At 41.6% G+C, this 18,703-nt stretch overlaps 1 protein-coding gene across 1 annotated transcript in view; it reads left to right on the top strand.

Moving 5' to 3' along the window:
* The window catches only part of Spata17 (spermatogenesis associated 17), a 173,228-nt gene that overhangs the window by 26,324 nt on the left and 128,201 nt on the right, over positions 1 to 18,703 (top strand). The window contains exons 2-4 of the mRNA XM_032915678.1: positions 635 to 724; positions 1,537 to 1,618; positions 10,139 to 10,189. Of these exons, the coding sequence (XP_032771569.1) occupies positions 635 to 724; positions 1,537 to 1,618; positions 10,139 to 10,189 (223 nt within the window). The remainder of the gene's footprint in view (positions 1 to 634; positions 725 to 1,536; positions 1,619 to 10,138; positions 10,190 to 18,703) is intronic.

Here is an 18,703-nt window from a genome sequence, read left to right as displayed (position 1 = left end):
GCCAGTGGAAAGGCAAGATAATATTTACATCAGTTAGGACAGATATATAAAGTTGGTGTCTTGATCCAACTTTTTCTTTGTTGTAAGTCAGTAAAACCTAAGAATTATGTTTCTCGTCTTTTCATAAGCCAGTGGCCCACTCGCTGCATTCTTTAACAGAAGCAGTCTTTTAGCAGAGTAGACATTTGATGACAGATTCATTTGAATTAGAGGCAGTTCATTTAGCTGATGAGTGAGTTAAATATGCAGACATTTTACTTTGCGCGATACATGTGTAGTGGCATTTAAACCATAAGTTCAAATAATTGTGTTTTTAAAATACTGATAATGTAGCACATTGTTTTTATTCCCTAATAAAAAATGCTACCAAATTAATTAATAGCATAGCAGATGATTATTAAAATAAAGTAGACAAAGCTGTTGAAAGCTCATGGCTTCTCAGAGAAAGGTTAATTTTTAAAACACTGCTCATTTTTTTGAAATGCGTTTTTCTTAATTTAGTATTTTAGTTTCTTTAAAATGACATTTGAATTGTAATTACCATCTTAGAAGAAATTAAAAATTAAGGTTAACAGGTTGACTTGCCTGAGAATTACATTAGTTCCTAATGAAACACTTTTCAAACCTTTTCTAGCGCCGTGGACTCAGTCAGGAAATTCGAGAATGATGCGGCTGTGACGATTCAGAGCTGGTTCCGAGGGTGCCAAGTACGGGCCTATATCAGGTACGTGGGTTTTCCCATAGACACGATTACAACCTGAGGGGTGTGCCTGAGAGAATCCCAGGGTGTTCATGCAGCATTTACTTCAGATGCCCCCTTACTTCAGTCAACAGTGAAGTCATTAAGTTTATAGTGTCCTATAGAACAGCTACAGAACACTTGAGATTATTCCTTACTGACACATGGAATTACATCTGCCATAGGTAGACCTTTAGGAATTCTCAATATTGTGAGAACATTTGACCAGACACCACCTTCCTGAAGAAAATTCCTCATGAAGTGCATTTATATCAATGAGTTAACTGATGGGCCAGCAAAGAGACTGGGGAAGAGGAATCTGAGATTTCCCAGCGAGTTTGTTGAAAGCGATATTAAAATAGTGGTTCGCCATTAAGAACAGCCATGAGCCTCAGTTTCTCCCGTGTGAAATCTCACACTCTTTTGCCAGCTATGGCAGACAACAGCCTTTTGTGGCTGAGAAGTGACTTTAAGGTGAAAAATAAAGCACTCATGGTCAAGAATTAAGTTGGCATAGTCAAGCTTGAGAGTCGATATCTATCTGTAATCCAAGTCCTTGGGAGGCAGAGACAGGACAGTCTCCACGTATCCAAGGCAAAGCAGCTTTACATAATGAGTTCCAGACTATGCATCAAGGCTTTGTATCACAGAGAAAGTATAAACAAGATAAATTAGAAACAATACAAGAAAAACAAGAGAAAATGAAGACACAGAATCTTCCTTTAAATGTAACCTTGTGAGTTATAGAGACCTCTTTCTTTCAAAGAGCATGTACTCATACCCTGTTTTCATTCTAGGCACTTGAACAGAGTAGTGACAATTATTCAAAAGTGGTGGAGAAGCTACTTAGGCAGAAAATATTATCAACTTATTGTTGAGGTAAATACAAAATTTCTCTTATTCTGACATTTGAGTTATACAATATGCTGTAAGATGTATGTTTACATGTAGTTTACAAATTTCTTGTGACAAATAGTTATAAATGAACTGTTACTGTTGAAAATGTCCGCAGAAGCCTCACATACTGAAGACCATACTGGTACTAGGTTGGAAAATTCTGGGACCTTTTAGAAGTAGGGCCCACCTCAAGGAGGAAGGTCACTTGGAGTATGTCTTTGGGGGCTGTCTTGTTCCAGCCCTCACCTCTACTCCTCCATCCCCTCCCCCTGCCCCTTTCTCTGCTTCCTGACCCCATTGTGTGACCTTTCTTGTGCCTCTCTGGTTCTATCTGATCGTGGCCTAGAACCAATGGTTCCCACCAAGCATGGGCTGAAACCTCCGAAACCAGGAGCCGGAGTAAATCCTGTCTGTTCAGTGAGCTTCCTCTGGCCACACCAGTGCACAGAGGATCATGGAAGGACACATCTGAGCTTAATTTGGGGAAGGATACTTTCCTGGGAAGCTTTTTCTAACATTTTTCCCTAGGTGACTAACTTTAGGGACTCTAAACTGCAGTGGCTATTTACATTTTAATATCTGTCACCCTGAGGGCTGGAGAGATGGCTCAGTGGTTACTAGCACTGGCTGCTCTTCCAGAGTACTGGTGTTCGATTCCAGGTACCTGCATGGCAGCTCACAAATTAACTCCAGTTCCAAGGGCTCCAACACCTCACAGACATGCATGCGTGCAAAAACCACCAGTGCACATTAACATAAATAAAATAAAAATAACTTTGGCTGCACGTTTAGTAGATGTATGTTTTGATGAGTCTCTGTTTGTTCTAGTGAAGTCTTTGCAAACAGGCACATAGCCTACTCCAGGGTTTCCCCATTGTCAGTGAATGTCTCCATGACATCAGTCAACAAGCTCATAAGGATGTTCACTAGGTAAACACAGACGTGACGTCCATACGTAGTCCCCAAAATATTTTCTACAAAGTTTGTTTCACAGGTAAATGAGATTTCAAAAGTCAGTAAATAAGGCTAGTAAGAAGGCTCAGAGGCTAAAGCTCTTGTCCCCAAGCCAGATGACATAGTTCGATCTCCACACCGCACATGGTGGAAGGAGGGAATTGATTCCTACAAGCTGCTTACTACCTCCACACCCCTGCTGTGGAACACATAAACAAACAAACAAATGTCACTTTCAAGAATTTTAAAGAATTATTTTAAATCACTAAGTAGTACCAGGATGGACGTCATGAGCATTTGCATATTTGTAAATATATCAGGATGCATTTGCAATTAGCTTTGATGCACAGCAAATGATGGCATGGTGTCTTTACGCTGGTTGGTGTTGAACAAGTAAATGCTGTTTGCCAGGGATTTTGAAAATTTATATCTTCAGGCAGTTCTTTAAAACTTGGCTTTTACGATATCTATTTGATGTTGTGCATGCCAGGCGCAGACTTGCGCATGTGCACTTGGCATCGCAGTTTGCAAACCTAACAGCTGTAGACTGCTATAATTGTTGTACATGGCGTGACAACCCTGATCATTGCTGTCGTCCTGCACTGAGCCCCGGCAAGGACACACATGTGCGTCATTGCAGCTGTCCTCCCTCACCATGGTGCTTTAGTACACGATCTCTTAGGGACAATTTTATGAATGGATAGATAGTGAATACTATTTTTTCGTACACTATTGCTGCTCCCTTTATTGAGACGCAGAGGTCAACTGGACCTGACTGCACATCAGTCCACGTACTTTTCATCACTTGTTTTTGATAAATTGTTTTGTTTGAAACGCAAGCCTCTGAATTGAGAAATCAAATGCCTGTCTCTGTGTTTAACATTTCGACAGGAAACTTGAGGAAGAATAGTTTCAAGTCATAATTCCTAGGGTGTTCCCTGCCAGGCCAGGGACTTTCTTTCTTTCTTTCTATTTTCAAATGATTGCCAGGCATTTTGATCCTTACCTTTTGTTTGAATACATTTAGCTAGCCCTTATTGTTTATTTAAACATGTACAGAGGCAGCGTTCTGCTTGTATCTGAACTTAATCCTGCTGTTCTAATGGAGAACTTTATTTTATACCTGAGCCCATCTTGACCTTCATGGAGGACAAACACCTCACTCCGTTCGCATTTCCCTCATTTCTTCTGATGCCTTTTAGTGCTATTTCTTAGACCCAAGTTTGCTTTCTTCTTTTTTCCAGTTTTGACACCCAGATTTCTTTTTTAAAAAATCACTGTACCTTTACTGATGTTTAAGGCCATTTAAAAAGTAATTTTGAAACAGTTTTAGTTGTATAGAAAAACTGTAAACAAGTATAAAAGACTTCCATACAATCAGTGGTCACTCAGATTTCTGAACTCAGAGAAAAAAATTCCCATTATTACTTTCTTGTTTCTCAAGCATTCTCTTATTGATAGATACATATTGCTTTCTGTGTGTGCATTTGTATGCGTGTTCTTACATGTAAGGAACACAGGTGTGCATGTATTTAGAAGGCACAGGACAACATCATCTCTTTTCTCATGTGCCATCCATCTTCTCTTGAGACACCTATAGATAACAGCTGTGCATATGGACCATTTGAGACACCTATAGTTAACAACTGCATATGGACTGTTAATGCAGTCTCTGCAGGTCAAGCAAATGACCTTGAACCTGCCTTTGGAGAAACCGTGAGCAAAGTTCCGGGGATAAGCTTGGCATTAGAAACAGCGAAAGCACCGAGGACACTGATCTCGTGGCCCAGAGAATGTGAAGAGCAGCAGGTTGGCCAGGACTGGATGCAGCCTCCAAAGTATAATCCTCTACATTGTAAAGGGAAACTTAGAGCAGTGTATTGCATTCACTTGCTCCTAGGATTGGTCCGTGAAGTGGTATATACAGAAAATATCTTCTTTCACATTTTGGATGATTCAAACTCTTTCAGACTTTACTTCTACTGCCTTGAGGCTGGGCCTTATACTGTGAGTTAGAGGAACTTTGGTCACACCCAAGCTGGCACTTTCCTAGGCTTTCTTGTTCTTGACAAGGAGTGATGTAAATACTACTGTGCTCTATATCAAATATCTTTTCTAGCACAGTCTGAGGGCAGTTTGGAACTATAGAGAGCATTGTAATACATGGTTACTTTGATGCTATTGTGAGGGAATTTACATAACTTAGTCCTAGCATTTAAATCGTGATCGTCCAGTTAGTGACATGTATTCATAGATTTATGGTAAATTGTTTAACTGGTAACTATAATAGTGGTTTTAAAATATTATTGTTCAACCTACAAAAATTATTCATTACATAGCTGGTGATTCAAAGCTCACAGTATTAAGTAACAAACCATTCTACATTTCTTACAAAGGATTGATATGAAAAAAAATGAAAGAACAGACAAAATAGACAAAGGATTGATGTTTGATAGAACATTTAAGTGAATAATAAGGAAAAGAACTTTACATGACTTTAAACAGGATAAAAAAACATCAGTTCTCAGATTCCGTTGTATGTTATAATACATGCTGATTTGTTCTTATTATAGAAAGAAAAACTATATAAATTATGCCACTAATTTTAAACTAGTTAGTAAGAGACTGGCATAACTGCTTTTATAGACTTTTAATTTTGCATTAGACAAAGGCTTCTTCTACAGATAGGAAAATATCCCACTCTCTTGGCATTTCTCTTCCTGAGATTTTCAAGTCAGTTGCATGTAGAGAACATTCTTTGCCTTCAGTGTCCGCGAAAAGAGCGAGATGTGTCAATTTTTTTCTTCACAGTCCTACACACAAAAATAGACAGCAAACACGGATGACTTAAAACTCTGAGTTATTGCTGTAAAATTCTGTTGATTTTCATCGGCTCACCTGCTCCCAAACATTCTACTAACGGCTACTAATGTGAGAAAGAACAGAGTTGCATTTAATTTTTATGTCAAGAAGGAGGCTATTTTAGCAATCAGAGGTACCAGGCACAGTGTGGTCGTTTGCCTGAGAACAAGGCAAAGCTCGCATCCCCTCATGATTATCTAATAGTAAATCATTGCAATGATTAGTCATGCACTCAGAGCACCAGGGGAGTGGAAAACAGAGCTGTCTTAGCAGCCCTGTGTGCGTGCAGGACTTGGAAATCTTCCGTGCTCCCCGGGCCTCAGTAAGTGCTGGCTACACATCGTGATCATGAGGGCGAGTGTTACTTAAAATGTGATGCTTCTGAAGGGTGGAATTTCTTCCTTGAATCTCATTTCTCTTTTCTTGATTTCTTTCAAAATGCTTTAGAAGAAAGGAAAGATGAGCTAACGTAGGGGTTGTTCTGCCGCATTGAGTTCTATGCATAAAAGATGTGGCCAAACCAAAGAAGAATGGGAATCCGACCCATCTGAGGGACCCTCTAGGAGACGTTTACCCTTCTAGGAGTCAAACAAGGAGACTGGGGTGTGCATTTCAGAGGGGATCGGAGCTAAACTGAACAGGACTCTGGGCTGAAGTGGTCTGACAGTGTGAGCTCAAGGAGTGACCCGAGCTGCACAGGTGACGGTCAAAGGCTGAGCACAAGAGCGGTCCTCAGGGGTGAAGACCTTTAGTCAGGAGTCAGACAGGTTTGCTGTGTTCTGTTTTGTTTGGCTATCTTTTTGTTTTGTTTTGTTTTGTTTTATCATGGCATAGCCAAGAAGGGAGTTGGGAATGGAGTACCTGACACAACAGAAGAGGGAGGGAGAGGGAAGCAACAAAGACGAGGTAGGGCAATAAAATCAAGTATAATAGCACATATGCATGAAACATATCACTTTATAGGTTGTATACATTAAAATATAACCTAAAAAATTTGAAATTCCATTCTGTTGTTTTCTCAAAGAAGTCGTGGTGCTCTAGGTTTGAAAACCACTTACAGTACCCACTGGAGCTAGGGGACTACTTAAGTTCCAGTTGGTAGTACTTGGACTATGAAGAAGGACAAATTCTATTATACATGCTTACAAGAAAACCAGGAAAGAGGATCTGTGCAGCCTAAAAAGGACTGCAGGCAGGACTAACAGACAGTAGAAAACAACAAAGGAATCAGATAGAAGGGCCAGGGGAGGGAATTGTTAGTGATAATGGGGAAGAAATCTTGATATTTGATTATGGTGAACTTTGATTGTTACATTTGTCCCATATGAGAGTTCTTCTCATTTATCTGACTCCTCATTGTAAATTACCTCATAGAAAGAAAAGGAAGGTGTAGGAAAAATACAGACAGGCAGAGGCCAAGAGACAAAGAAAGCAATGTAGACGTGTTCGTGCCAGCCATCATTGTTCTAGAGGAGTGAGACAGTGTGCCCCAGGCTTTGGCTTGGAGTTTGGTCTCACTCACTCGTGGAGATAAAGCATTCATGTGTGGGCAGCACAGTTAGAGCATTTCATGTTCTACAACCAGGAATTTGTGAAGGTCTTTTTTTATTTCAAAGGATTTAATAAAATATACTTTGTACAAATCAGTGTGATGAAGGCATTTGAGTGGAGTAAAAATAAGAAATGAGTATAAACATTTACAGTTAAAAGCAAAGGTGGCCTGAGCATGCTCAGGATATTCGGAAAGGGTGGATGAGGGGAGCGGCTGGAGTCTTCCAAGCAAAGCCACTGTGGGGCTAAGAGCACAAAGATCTTAGAAGCAGCTGTAGTCAGAGTCCTACAGAGCACAGCATGGTCCTTTACTGAACAGAACCAGTGGCCCGCAAATCAGAAAGGGTGACTCTTATAATCACAAACATGACCACTGTGGTCAAATTTTGCCAAGTTAGAAATTGAGTATCAGCCATATCAGAAAAAATATTTATCAGATAAATAAGTACATTTTCAATAGGAATATGCATCCTATGGGCAGATCTGAAGAATATTCTAAAATATTGGCCCAAGTGATATGGCAAAGACCACAGGAGGTTGGCATTGATCAAATTATAGCCTCTGACCTTGGGGGTTCTTACTCTGTTGATATCAGGGGTTCGTATTCCCCCTTGCACAGGAGGTGTCAGTCTTCTTTCCTTCTTTCCCCATTTCTCCTCCATTCCCCCTTTTGAATCAGTGAGTGGATACCATATTTGCATTATAGTGAAACAATGTAATTTCCCTATGCTTACTATTATGACATATGCCCCCTTCCGACTTAAAATGAACTTGGGATCTCTATAAGAAATGGATAAAAGACTGGTAAATAGTAAAGAAGATAAAAATTTTGTTTGCTGATAAATTGCAATAGTTTTTAGTTTAGCTTCTGTTACAAGAGTTGCTATCACATCCTCTGTTTATCTAACTACACGGAAGCATTAATGTAACAAAAAAAGCATTGCTCAGACTAGAAAAAGACTAAATTCAGTTACAGGAAAATATGAAATGGGGGCCTACATCTCTGATATTGGATATAGATATGCACATTCAAGTACATTTTGACTGTTTTTTAAAGATTATGAAACATTTAATACAATGTATAATTATCAACCACTTTAACTGCTATTCAAATACATTCACATTTAAAATTATTTTATCTTAATCATGTGCACATGTGTGTATATGGGTGTGTGCACATGACTGCCTGCCCAGGACAGATGAGGGGTGTTCACCTTGACCTGGAATTACAGCAGTTGTGGGGCTGGGAACTACTGAACTCAGGCCAAACTCAGGAAGAGCAGTGTGGGCTCCTACCAGCTGGGGGCCAAATTTCTGGCAGTGTCAGCTTCAGCCTGACTTGGATAAATACAATGTGAAAGTACGCACTTTAATTTACCTCAATAGCAGGAGTTATGCCACGTTTGCGTTAAGGAAGACGGAGAAGCTAAAGGCAGTAGTGTGAATGACATGATGTAGCCCGCTGTGTTCTAATCGCCCGGACTCTTGATGAACCATGCATCCCTGTGGCTCGCCACAGTTTGCTCTGGATCAGACAAGGCGACTCCCACAGTCTAATTAGAGGGAAAGCCTTTTGCATGGATTCTTGTCCATCAAGAGGAAGATGTGCCCATGATAGATGGTCGAAGCTTTTGACCTATTTTTTTTCCCAGAAAGCTTAGCACTCATAAGCTAGGGTGGAGTTCTGTTTTCTGCATGACTTTAGATTGGATAAAATGCACACGGTTGTAGATTGTAAAGGAAAACACTTGGGAAGGGCCATACACCGTACACTGGCTGCTGTGCAAGGTGACCGACTAGCTAGCTGATCAGAAAGGCAGTGTCTGTGGAGAACTGGACCATTGCAGGGCCAGATCACCATTACAGTTTATCTTTGCATCTTCAGACTCCTTAATCATTCTTTGCCCGCCTCTGTGTCTGGTCTAACATCCTCCTAACTAGCACATAAAACCTTTCAGAGTGGATTTAAAAAGCCTCTGGTTTCTACCAACTGAAGGCTAAGGATTCATCAGAAGATCTGAGGCCTATAGCTAGCATTTCCCTGATTTGCTGGGACTCCTCCATGATGGATCTACCAGGGTGATAGAAATGTGTCCTGCTTTACAATTTTTGTTCTCTATTAAAACTTCAGCGTTACCATGTTACCGCATAGGAACATGGAATCAAATCCAACGTAACCTGAGTCTGTGTTTCTGAGCCATGGTCAGTCATATTTGGCTGAGAATAAACTCTGTTTATTCATTTATTTATTATTTATTGACTCGAGAGTGATGTTTTGTGTTAAGAATATCATGATGAAAAAATATATATGTGAATGCTTTTACTGATGATTTTGCCGTGCCTCTGTGACTTTTTTATTTTTAATTAAAAGACAGAGCAGATAGGTAAATTTAACTCAACACAGTAATTTCATTAGACGAAACACTGCTAAATGCTTCTTATTAAACATAGATCTGGGCATTAATAGAGTGTCTTTCTTGGAACCAGGAGTTTAGGAAACCTTCCCTCTACCAAGGGATTTGCTGGAACGTGATATCATTATATTTGTGATTTTATGGAGGTAAAATGAATACTAAATGAAACAAAACTCCCAAGGCTGACTCAGGAGGCAGCTAAGCACAGTCTCTCACATCGATGGTTGGAAGGCACAATTTGGCCCCGTCACCGCATCCGTACCCTTGAATGGTTTCGACTGAAGACAGCATTTCTTTGAATTTTTCATTAAACCCGACGTCTTGAAATATGAATTCCTTTTATGTTCCTGTGAGTTTTGGCTAAAAGAACCCCAGTGAATAAATCATACAATACGACGTGTCACCAGCACTTGTGAATATTTCTGCTTTGTTATTCTATTCTCAGTAGAGCACCATTGATTATCAAACTCAGCGGAGAGCATTTTATGATCATATATCTCCATTAGTTCTGAGTTTGACTACCATAGATTTTTCTGGTTAAGCTTGCATTATGTATTAGGAAGCCTATCTCTTCAATACAAAGTTTGATTTCATTTTCTAAGCCCAGAACTCTTATTATGTATTATGTATAAAGATTCTTACCCTTTATATGTAAAAATAGGCTGCACTGTCTTTATGTAACTGAAATCTATGCCATCCTTTCTTTTTTCTTGATCCACAGGCAGCGTATTATACTATGAAGATGAATCTCTACAATGAAATGGCTGTCAGGGTAAATATTTCTTCACTTGTTAAACAGACGAAAAGTCAATTGTGCCCTGACTTCCCTTTTAATAAGCCAGGCAAAGTAGAGTAATGCAAACCTGATTGCTATGCTAATGGAGGAGGGGACGAACACGAGTTAAAAAGTTAGCTACGCCAACACCTGGCACCACAGGCAAGCGAGGAGAACGTAAACCACATCGTTATAAATGCCTGTGCTTTACAGTGTCAGGGACCTCTGAGCCATAGCTAAAGGAAGACCGCAAATATTAACGAAGTAATGCATCACTGTTCATACGTCATGATATGGTCATACCATGATAAATACACGACCATGGCTCTGAGATCCAAGAGTACTACTCCATCTAATGCAATTAAAATTATTCATATGATTTAACAGTAATAACACTTGTTTCCAGCATAGAATATTTTCCTGTCACATTTGTGTTCATTTTATGTGCTAATTGTCTGATAGACGGGTGACTTTGAGGCTGATATGGCTTAAGTGGTAAATGTTTGACTTGCAAGCATGAGGAACTGAATTCTGATCCCCAGAACTCCTGTGAAAAGCTGAGCATGATGGTGGCCCTTTCTCAGTGCTGGCAGGGTGGAGACAGACGGGTCCCCCAAAGTTCATTAGGCAGCCAGCATAGGCAAATTGATGGGCCTCAGGTTTGCTGAGAGACCTCAGAAAACAAACAAACAATGGCTGGCTGGAGAAAGATTGATGGAGACCCACATCTACTTCTGAATACTGTGTGAATGTGCACACCGACATTAACGTTAACAAGTGCACATGCATGCACCTCTCCAAGAAGTTTAAAGGCTCCCTGCAGAGGCTTTTGAAGAGGTAACTTTGTCACGGAGTAGGACAAGGCTGACTTGTGGAGAGGCTATAAATGATCCTCTTAACAAAGATTGATTTTTAAGATTAGCTGATCACAGTGAGCAGTGACGAGAACTGAATTGACTTCTAAGTGGGCTTTCTTTTAGGCTGTATGTTAAAAACTTTGCTAACCTGACAACCACTATTCAATAGGCAGGGCTCGTGGAGCCGAGCAGTTGTAGAGACAGATTTGCAGCCAGTGCTAAGTAATCGTCCACACTTGGGTAATGAAGAACCAAGTACATGAACGTGCTTTTGTTTTTGCAATGCTCACACCCTAACGTGCTGTGTTTTTAAGGGGTCACCCTTTCTCTGCAGGCTTACGATCCCCCTCTCCCTGGAGTCTATCGCTCTCTGACTTTATTTCTCTACTTCACCATAGACATTTTTCTATTAAAACTGATGACACTGTATTATCCTTACTGATTTACATGCCAGCCCCACCATAGCTATGTTGTAAGTCCCCCAGGGCCCATGTTGGGCTGTCTATTCTTCGGTTTCCAGTGCTTGACTTACAGAAGTGGTTACACAGATATCGCAGGGTGGTCGTTAGCGCTGTCTCCTCTTACTCTTCCCTGCAGATGGAAGTCGTTTGACTTAAATGATTTGTCTCTACATCACTAAGGAGTGAGCACCCTTGTTAAAAGAAATTATTTTTGCTTTTGCTGGGGATATTAAAATGTTTAAATCCCAGAGTAGGCACTAAGGCAGGGACGGACTGGACTAGAAATGTAATTGATTGGTTCCTAGAGAGTCCCTTTTGTCCTGGAACACTTGTAGTGATTTCTCAATCAGGTGTCATTACGTAGTAAAGCCATTGGGCTGGGAGGAGGCCAGCAGACTCTCATTTTGAATGATTTGTCTTGATTTTAGCTCCCCAATCACTTCAGTTCAGATTGAAGTGCAGACTTTATGAAAAATAAAAACCATAACAGCAAGAGGAACACTAAAATTGGCTTCAAACAGATTTGCAAAGTGCTACAACTCTAGTGACTTGCTCACCTTTACAGCTGTGAGTTAGTGTAAACCACAATAGCAAGTTGTCATTCCTTTGTTTCCTTCATGTCTAAGATGTGAAGACTGTAAGAAAAATGTATGCAGTGACTCTCTTGAAAACGGTAGCCACATATGTCTATATAGAGAGCTGCATCTCAGTTCTTCAGAGCACCTATGACTCCGTTCATGAGTCCTGTGCCACACAGTAAGGGCGATTCACAAGAATGATGGTGGTGATTTGAAGGAGACACATTGGTAAATTTTATTTAGAAAGAGGACACTGATGGTCTCATAGGCTGGGGATGGTGTTATGGTTCTGTGGCTACAGAATGAAGAGCACTGGTCTCAGTCACAGAAACAAAGGTTCCCCAAACTTGAGTGCTGCCATGATGATAGGAAGGGACCATGTCTACAACGGTAAGTGTATACCTCATGATGCTTCTGTTACCATACCAATTAGTGTCTCTTGCTGCTTCTTCCTGTTATTGCAATTGCACATGCAAAGCACTTAAATCAATTCATAGAGAACGCAAAGGTAAGACCGGAGGAGGGAGGAGTGCTGCCATGGTTTCAGGATGTACACCAGGGCCTCGGCCCTAGGCAGGACACTGTCAGCGGGTTTGTGGTCCAGGCTTCCATCACTTTTAGGAAAAAAAGACTTTTGTTTCTCGTCCATTGACATTCAGATTACTATGGATTTTGGAAAATAAAGATAAACGCAGTGGAGCAAACTGTTCTGTGAGCAGATGGGTTTTGATATATCAAGGTTTTGCCATTTGTTCGAGTGCTTAAAATAAACATTATTTATAAGACCACTTACAATGTGCTGTTACTTAATGAGGAGTGTGCATCACTGATCTGACGAGCCTAAGAGGTCATTTAGAACTCGCCCGTTAACAAGCTGTAATCTGCTGAGCACACAATGACTTTGTTTAAAATTATCTGTTCAGAGCTGATCAATGACAATAATTGTTTTGTTCCAATCACTTCTGAAAGTTCCTAATTACTTTGAAGGGCATGAATACTGGCCATTTTTTTTTTATTTTTTTATTTTTTTAAAGTTGTCACGTATTCACCTTGAGATTAAGAAAAACAGTGTTGTAAAGTTTATTGTGGCTCTTGAAGGTGTTTTTAAAACATGCCTATTCACTGGGACTTGAATATCAATAGGAGATACAGAAGAATGCTCCATGTCACTTGTGCTCACGAAGGAAGGATAGCCACATCCCGCCTGCATGACCCGTCTGTACTAACCAGCACCTTTGTGCTAGCCTCTGCGTGTAGGAAACCTGTCTTCAGAATCGGAGGCACTCTTTCTCCTTATGAGGTACACATAAGACAGTCGTGCACTAAGTGCGCCACAGAGCAAGGCAGGCATGGGCTGCCTCCGCCTCCGCCGTTTGCTTTCGGAATGGACAGATGCTCTGGACTGAGTTACCGCACCTCAGTGTCTCCCTGTTTAACATGAGGCCATGCCTTGTTCACACAGAGTGTGAGAACGGAGTCCGTTAGTGTTACACTTGGAAATCCATGAAGCACAATGAATTTCAGCCCTTTCACTTCCCCAACAGCTGTTCTCTTTGCTCACCCAAGGCTCTGTTCCTTCCAGCTCCTTCTATACACACGTTACACAAACCCACTTCAGTTATTGTGCTGGGTAGTTTAATGTCAGCTCGACACAAGCTAGAGTCATCAAAGAAAGGGGATCTTAATCAAGGAGATGCCTCTCTAAGATGAAGCTGCAGGCAGGCCTGTGGAACGTTCTCTTAATTAGTGGTTTATGAGGGAAGACCCAGCCCACTGTGGTACTTGGCCTGGTGGTACTGGGTTCTCTAAGAAAGTAAGTCAAACAAGCCAGGAAGAGCAAGCCACTAAGCAGCACCCTTCCGTGGCCGCTGCATCAGTCCTTGCCTCCCCACATTCCTGCCGTTTGAATTCCTGCCCTGCTTCCTTCAAAGATACAATACAATGTGCAAGTGTAAGCGGAATCAACCCTTTCCTCCCCAGCTTGATTTCCTCCCAGCAACAGTGACCTGACTGTTCTTCAGTGTGGAGGACTTTTCATTTTTATCTTAATTATCACTTACTACGTCCTTTAGAATACAATTGGGAGTAAAGGATTTCACAAATGTGCTAAGAATATCAGGATTTCAGAAAGTTCTGTCTGTGCCTGTGTGGATGAGGTTGCTACTGTTCCCAGTACCTGCTGGAATTGGAAAAGGAAGGAGCCCAGGTACTGGTATTGAGTCTCCCCACATCACCTACCTCACCCCCATCCCCACCCACATCACCTACCTCACCCCTCACCCCCACCATTCCACAATTTCAAGAATTCCTTTCAGTGCATAGGCGACTCGGCCAATTGCTTTGTCCACAGAGGCTACTTTTCTCTTAAATGGACTCCGTCTCTGCTCTGTCATTCGCAGACCCCTAGCCACCACGCTCACTCCTCTCCCACATCGTGATCTCTGCTGAAATTTTAATTTATTTGAATTTAGTATTATGTTCAGGAAAGAGCTGTCCTCAGCACCATCAGTGCGTGGTCCATTTTCCTCAGGGCTATCTCCAAATGCCTCTTACATGCTGTAAACAGAGAAGGAGGCTGCAACACGGGAGCCGCCCAGCCACCCTGTGACCTCGGGCGTCATTTGACGACACTAAACATCGAGTCTTCCTTCTTTCAAACGAGGCTCACAATCTATACTTCAGCATGAAGTGAGGACGTTAAATCGGATGAAACAAGACGCTCTCATTTGCATATATTATTTATATATGTGGACACTGAATTGTTTCTCTTTCTCATTAGAAAGCAGTCTGTACCAATTCCTCCATATTGTCAGACAGTACATGATTTTAGTTTAATAATAGAGAATTTCTAAATTAAATATTATATAATTTTAAAACAACCTTCTTTTACATTAAAGAAGCGATCTATGAACGAGATCATTTGAGGAGCTTGAGAGACCACTCAGAGGCACAGAGCTGTTGCTGCTGTCCCAGAGGAAGCTTAGCTCCGAGCACCTACCCGCATGAGGTGCATGTGAATCCTGCGTGTGACGCCAGCTGCAGGGCGGATGAGGCCTTCTGGCAGCTACAAGCATTGCACAAATTTGCAGTCCTCCCCAAGTTAATGACAAGTAAATGGAAAAGGCAAACTGAGATGACTTGAAGAGCATTTTGTTGACAAGTTCCGTGTGGCTACATCGAGTGGTGTTGTTACCTCATCTGGCTGCGAGGTTTCTGTCTCTACTACACTCACGGTGGTTATACTGTTTTTGTTTTAGTCATTTTTCCACACTGAGATAAAATATTAAAGTCCCCACATGTCTCAGGCTGTAAAATGAATGTGAACTGCTTTTAAATGACTTTTTAAATCACAGAAAAATTCTTTCTATGATGGTTTCAATATGCCTGGCCCAGGAAATGGCACTATTCAGAGGTGTGACCTTGTTGGAGGAAGTGTGTCACTGTGGGGTTGGGCTGCCCGGAAGACAGCAGTCTTCTCCTGTTAACCTTCAGAACAAGATGTAGAACTCGCAGCTCTTCCAATGCCACGCCTGCCGGGATGCTAATGCTCCCACCTTGATGATAATGGACGGAATCTCTGGACCTGTAAGCTGCCCCAGTTAAATGTAAAAGTTGCCTTGGTCGTGGTGACTCTTCACAGCAATGGAGACCTCACTAAGGCGGTCGGGCAGCACTGCTGCTCACTGAGGATCGTGTCAACACTTCACTTACTCACATGCTAAGCTAAATGTCCTTGGGCTAAACTAAGAAGCAAAGCAAAGCAAAAACAGTGTTGGGAATAAAACTCCATGAACTAGGGCTTAGACTCTTGCATTGAGGATGAAATTTAGACTCTTGTATTGAATATGAAAATACATTTAGAGAAGACATTCTTGCAGCCTTGAAACTGTGCTAAATTATGAAAGACTAACTCCTGCATGGCGATTGCTTATATGTGAGCATTGCACAGTTAAACCTGTGGGAGACTAGCAGAAGGTCTCGGTGCCTTCTCTTCTTATAGATAAGTGCAGAGTCTTTTTCCCCCTTTTGCCCACAACCTTGGTATCACACTTTACATTTAGGCCTGAATTGCCAGGAAAATGGGTGGATATAGAACCAAAGGAGATGGACTTTCAGGATGCCTGGGTGTCTGAGAAGCTTGGAGCTTGCTTAAGTGTGTGACCACACGTCCAGCACTCCTCTCAGGTCAGAAAGTGGAACTATGTCTTCTGGTAAAAATAGAATCGTTTGGATTTCTGTGAGTGGTACAAAGAAGATAGCTTCAAAAAGAAGTTTCATTGTTTAAAAATTGTCATTCATTTATTTTCCAATTCTGTTTGTAACAACTGAAAAATAGACTCGTGACTGCTCCAGCTCAATGGCTAGATAGAAAGTTACATCAGCCGTTTTCTTCTCCATGGTGAGATACTGTTTTGTACATGGAAATGTTCTGAAGGTAAAGCACAGAAGTAAACTGCTTGGGGTCCCACCTGACACCCGAGAAGTCAGCAAGCAGCACCCATTGTTAACATGGTTCAAACCGCATTCAAAGCCGTGGTCAACACAGTACCAGGCAGAGTTGCCGGGACCTTTCAGCCCAGCACTCCAGAAACCAAGGCAAGACTAACAATTTGAAGACAGCCTGGCTTCCATAGAGAATCTCAGGCCAGCCTGGGCTACTAGAGAGATGCTATGCAGAGTACAAAATAAGGAAACCAACGTTAGCTGTTAGGATTTTCCTCCCATCCATGGAACGAAAGGCCTGAACCCAGGCCCTTGTGAATATATATAACTACAATTTAAGAAAAAGGCACTATGAATTTGGAAGAGAACAGGGTTTAGAGTGAGGAAAGGGAAGGGGAAATTACATAATTATAATACAAAAAATGAAAAAGTTAAAAATAAATAAAAGAACAAAAATAACATTTTATTTAAAGAGCCTCAGTTAGCAATTCACTTTGATTAGACCTAATACAGTCTCCAGTCAGTTAGTAGTTGTATTCGCTGCTTTCTCTGTTGCTGTGACCAAATACCTAAGAAAGCAACTTCATGGCCAGAAAGACGGTTCAGTGGATAAGCAGCTTCCGTTATAAGCATGAGGGTGGGGCTGTGGATCCCCAGTATCTCTGTAAGTGCACTGGGATGCTGGCCTATGCTTATGACCCCAGTGCTTGAGAAGGGGAGGGTATGGGGAAGGCAGGCTAGTTAAGACTCCTCGCACCAGCATGGCTGCAGCTGGAGAGGCTGCCTCGGGAAATAATGGGGACAGTGATCAAGAAAGTATCTGACTCAACTTCTGTCCTTCACATGTATCTACCCACACATGTACCCACACACATGAAACACGCTAATGCACACATAAACATACCACACACACGCACACACACACACACACACACACACACACACACACAGAGAGAGAGAGAGAGAGAGAGAGCAACCACATACAAATTACAATAGCAAATAGTTATGTTTTATCTTTGTGCTATCTTATAACAAATGTATTGGCATCCCATCCACATCTAATATACTAAATATATTCATAGAAAAACCCCAAGATGCTTTTGTGTTTTTATTTATACATTTTGATCAGATGCTTTCTCTTCCCCCAATTTCTCCCAGATCCTCCTTACCTCAAAACAAGAGAGAGAGAGAGAGAGAGAGAGAGAGAGAGAGATGCAGACGCAGACGCACACACAGACACAGACACAGACACAGACACAGACGCACACACAGACACAGACACAGACACAGACGCACACACAGACACAGACACAGACGCAGAGAGACAGGCAGAGAATCAAAGCAGACAAGTTTTCAAAAAGAAAATCAATAAAACAAATAGTAAAATACCAAAACAAACAGAAAGCACACAAAACCATGAAGTCCATGCAGTTTTGGAGAGCTAGTCCTAGGCATGGTTCCTGGCCTAAATTGAAGTTGACATAGCAAGTGATACTCCACTGAAAAACTTGAGTCTCCCCCTCCTGCACATTATCAATGGCAGATGGTTCGGGGTGGGACTTTGTGTCCTCTTCCCTTTCTCGGTGTTGTTTTTCCTTCCTTGACCCCGTTCAGATCGTGTACATGCGGTCACAGTTCTGTGAGTTCCTATGTGCATCAGTCGGGTTGTATCTGGAAGCCGCTGTCTCTTTGGAGTACTCAACCACCTGTCTCCCAGCTCGTTTAGTTCCTCTTCCACTTAGATTTCTGAGCCTTGAGGAGAGGGTTCTGATAAGGACACCCATCAATGACTGGATGCTCCAAAGTCTGTCACTCTCTAACGTTATCAGCTGTGGGCCTCTCCATTAGTCCATCGACTACAAGAAGATTCTCTGATGGGAGCTGAGGGAGGCACTCTGCTGTGGGTGTGAGAGTGCGCCATTAGGAGTCACTGGTGTTAGGTCCCTGCAGCAGAGAAACAGTAATGGTTTCCCTAAGGCTCACGGTCACTTGATCTAGTCTCAGCTTCTTTGTCACTTCCGCAGTGTCAGAAGATAGGTCCAACTCATGGAGTGATCCTGAAAGCCAATCAAAGTAGTCGTTACTCCTACTTCATTTGAGCTGCTAGCAGACCAGTATGTCTTGCAGCCATGTCTCTGTCGTAAGTAGCAAGGTTGGTAGCTAGGTGACATT

This window comes from Rattus rattus, chromosome 10 (genome assembly GCF_011064425.1).
Source record: "Rattus rattus isolate New Zealand chromosome 10, Rrattus_CSIRO_v1, whole genome shotgun sequence".
NCBI classification, from domain to species: Eukaryota; Metazoa; Chordata; class Mammalia; order Rodentia; family Muridae; genus Rattus; species Rattus rattus.
This window is presented reverse-complemented; position numbering and strand designations above follow the sequence as displayed.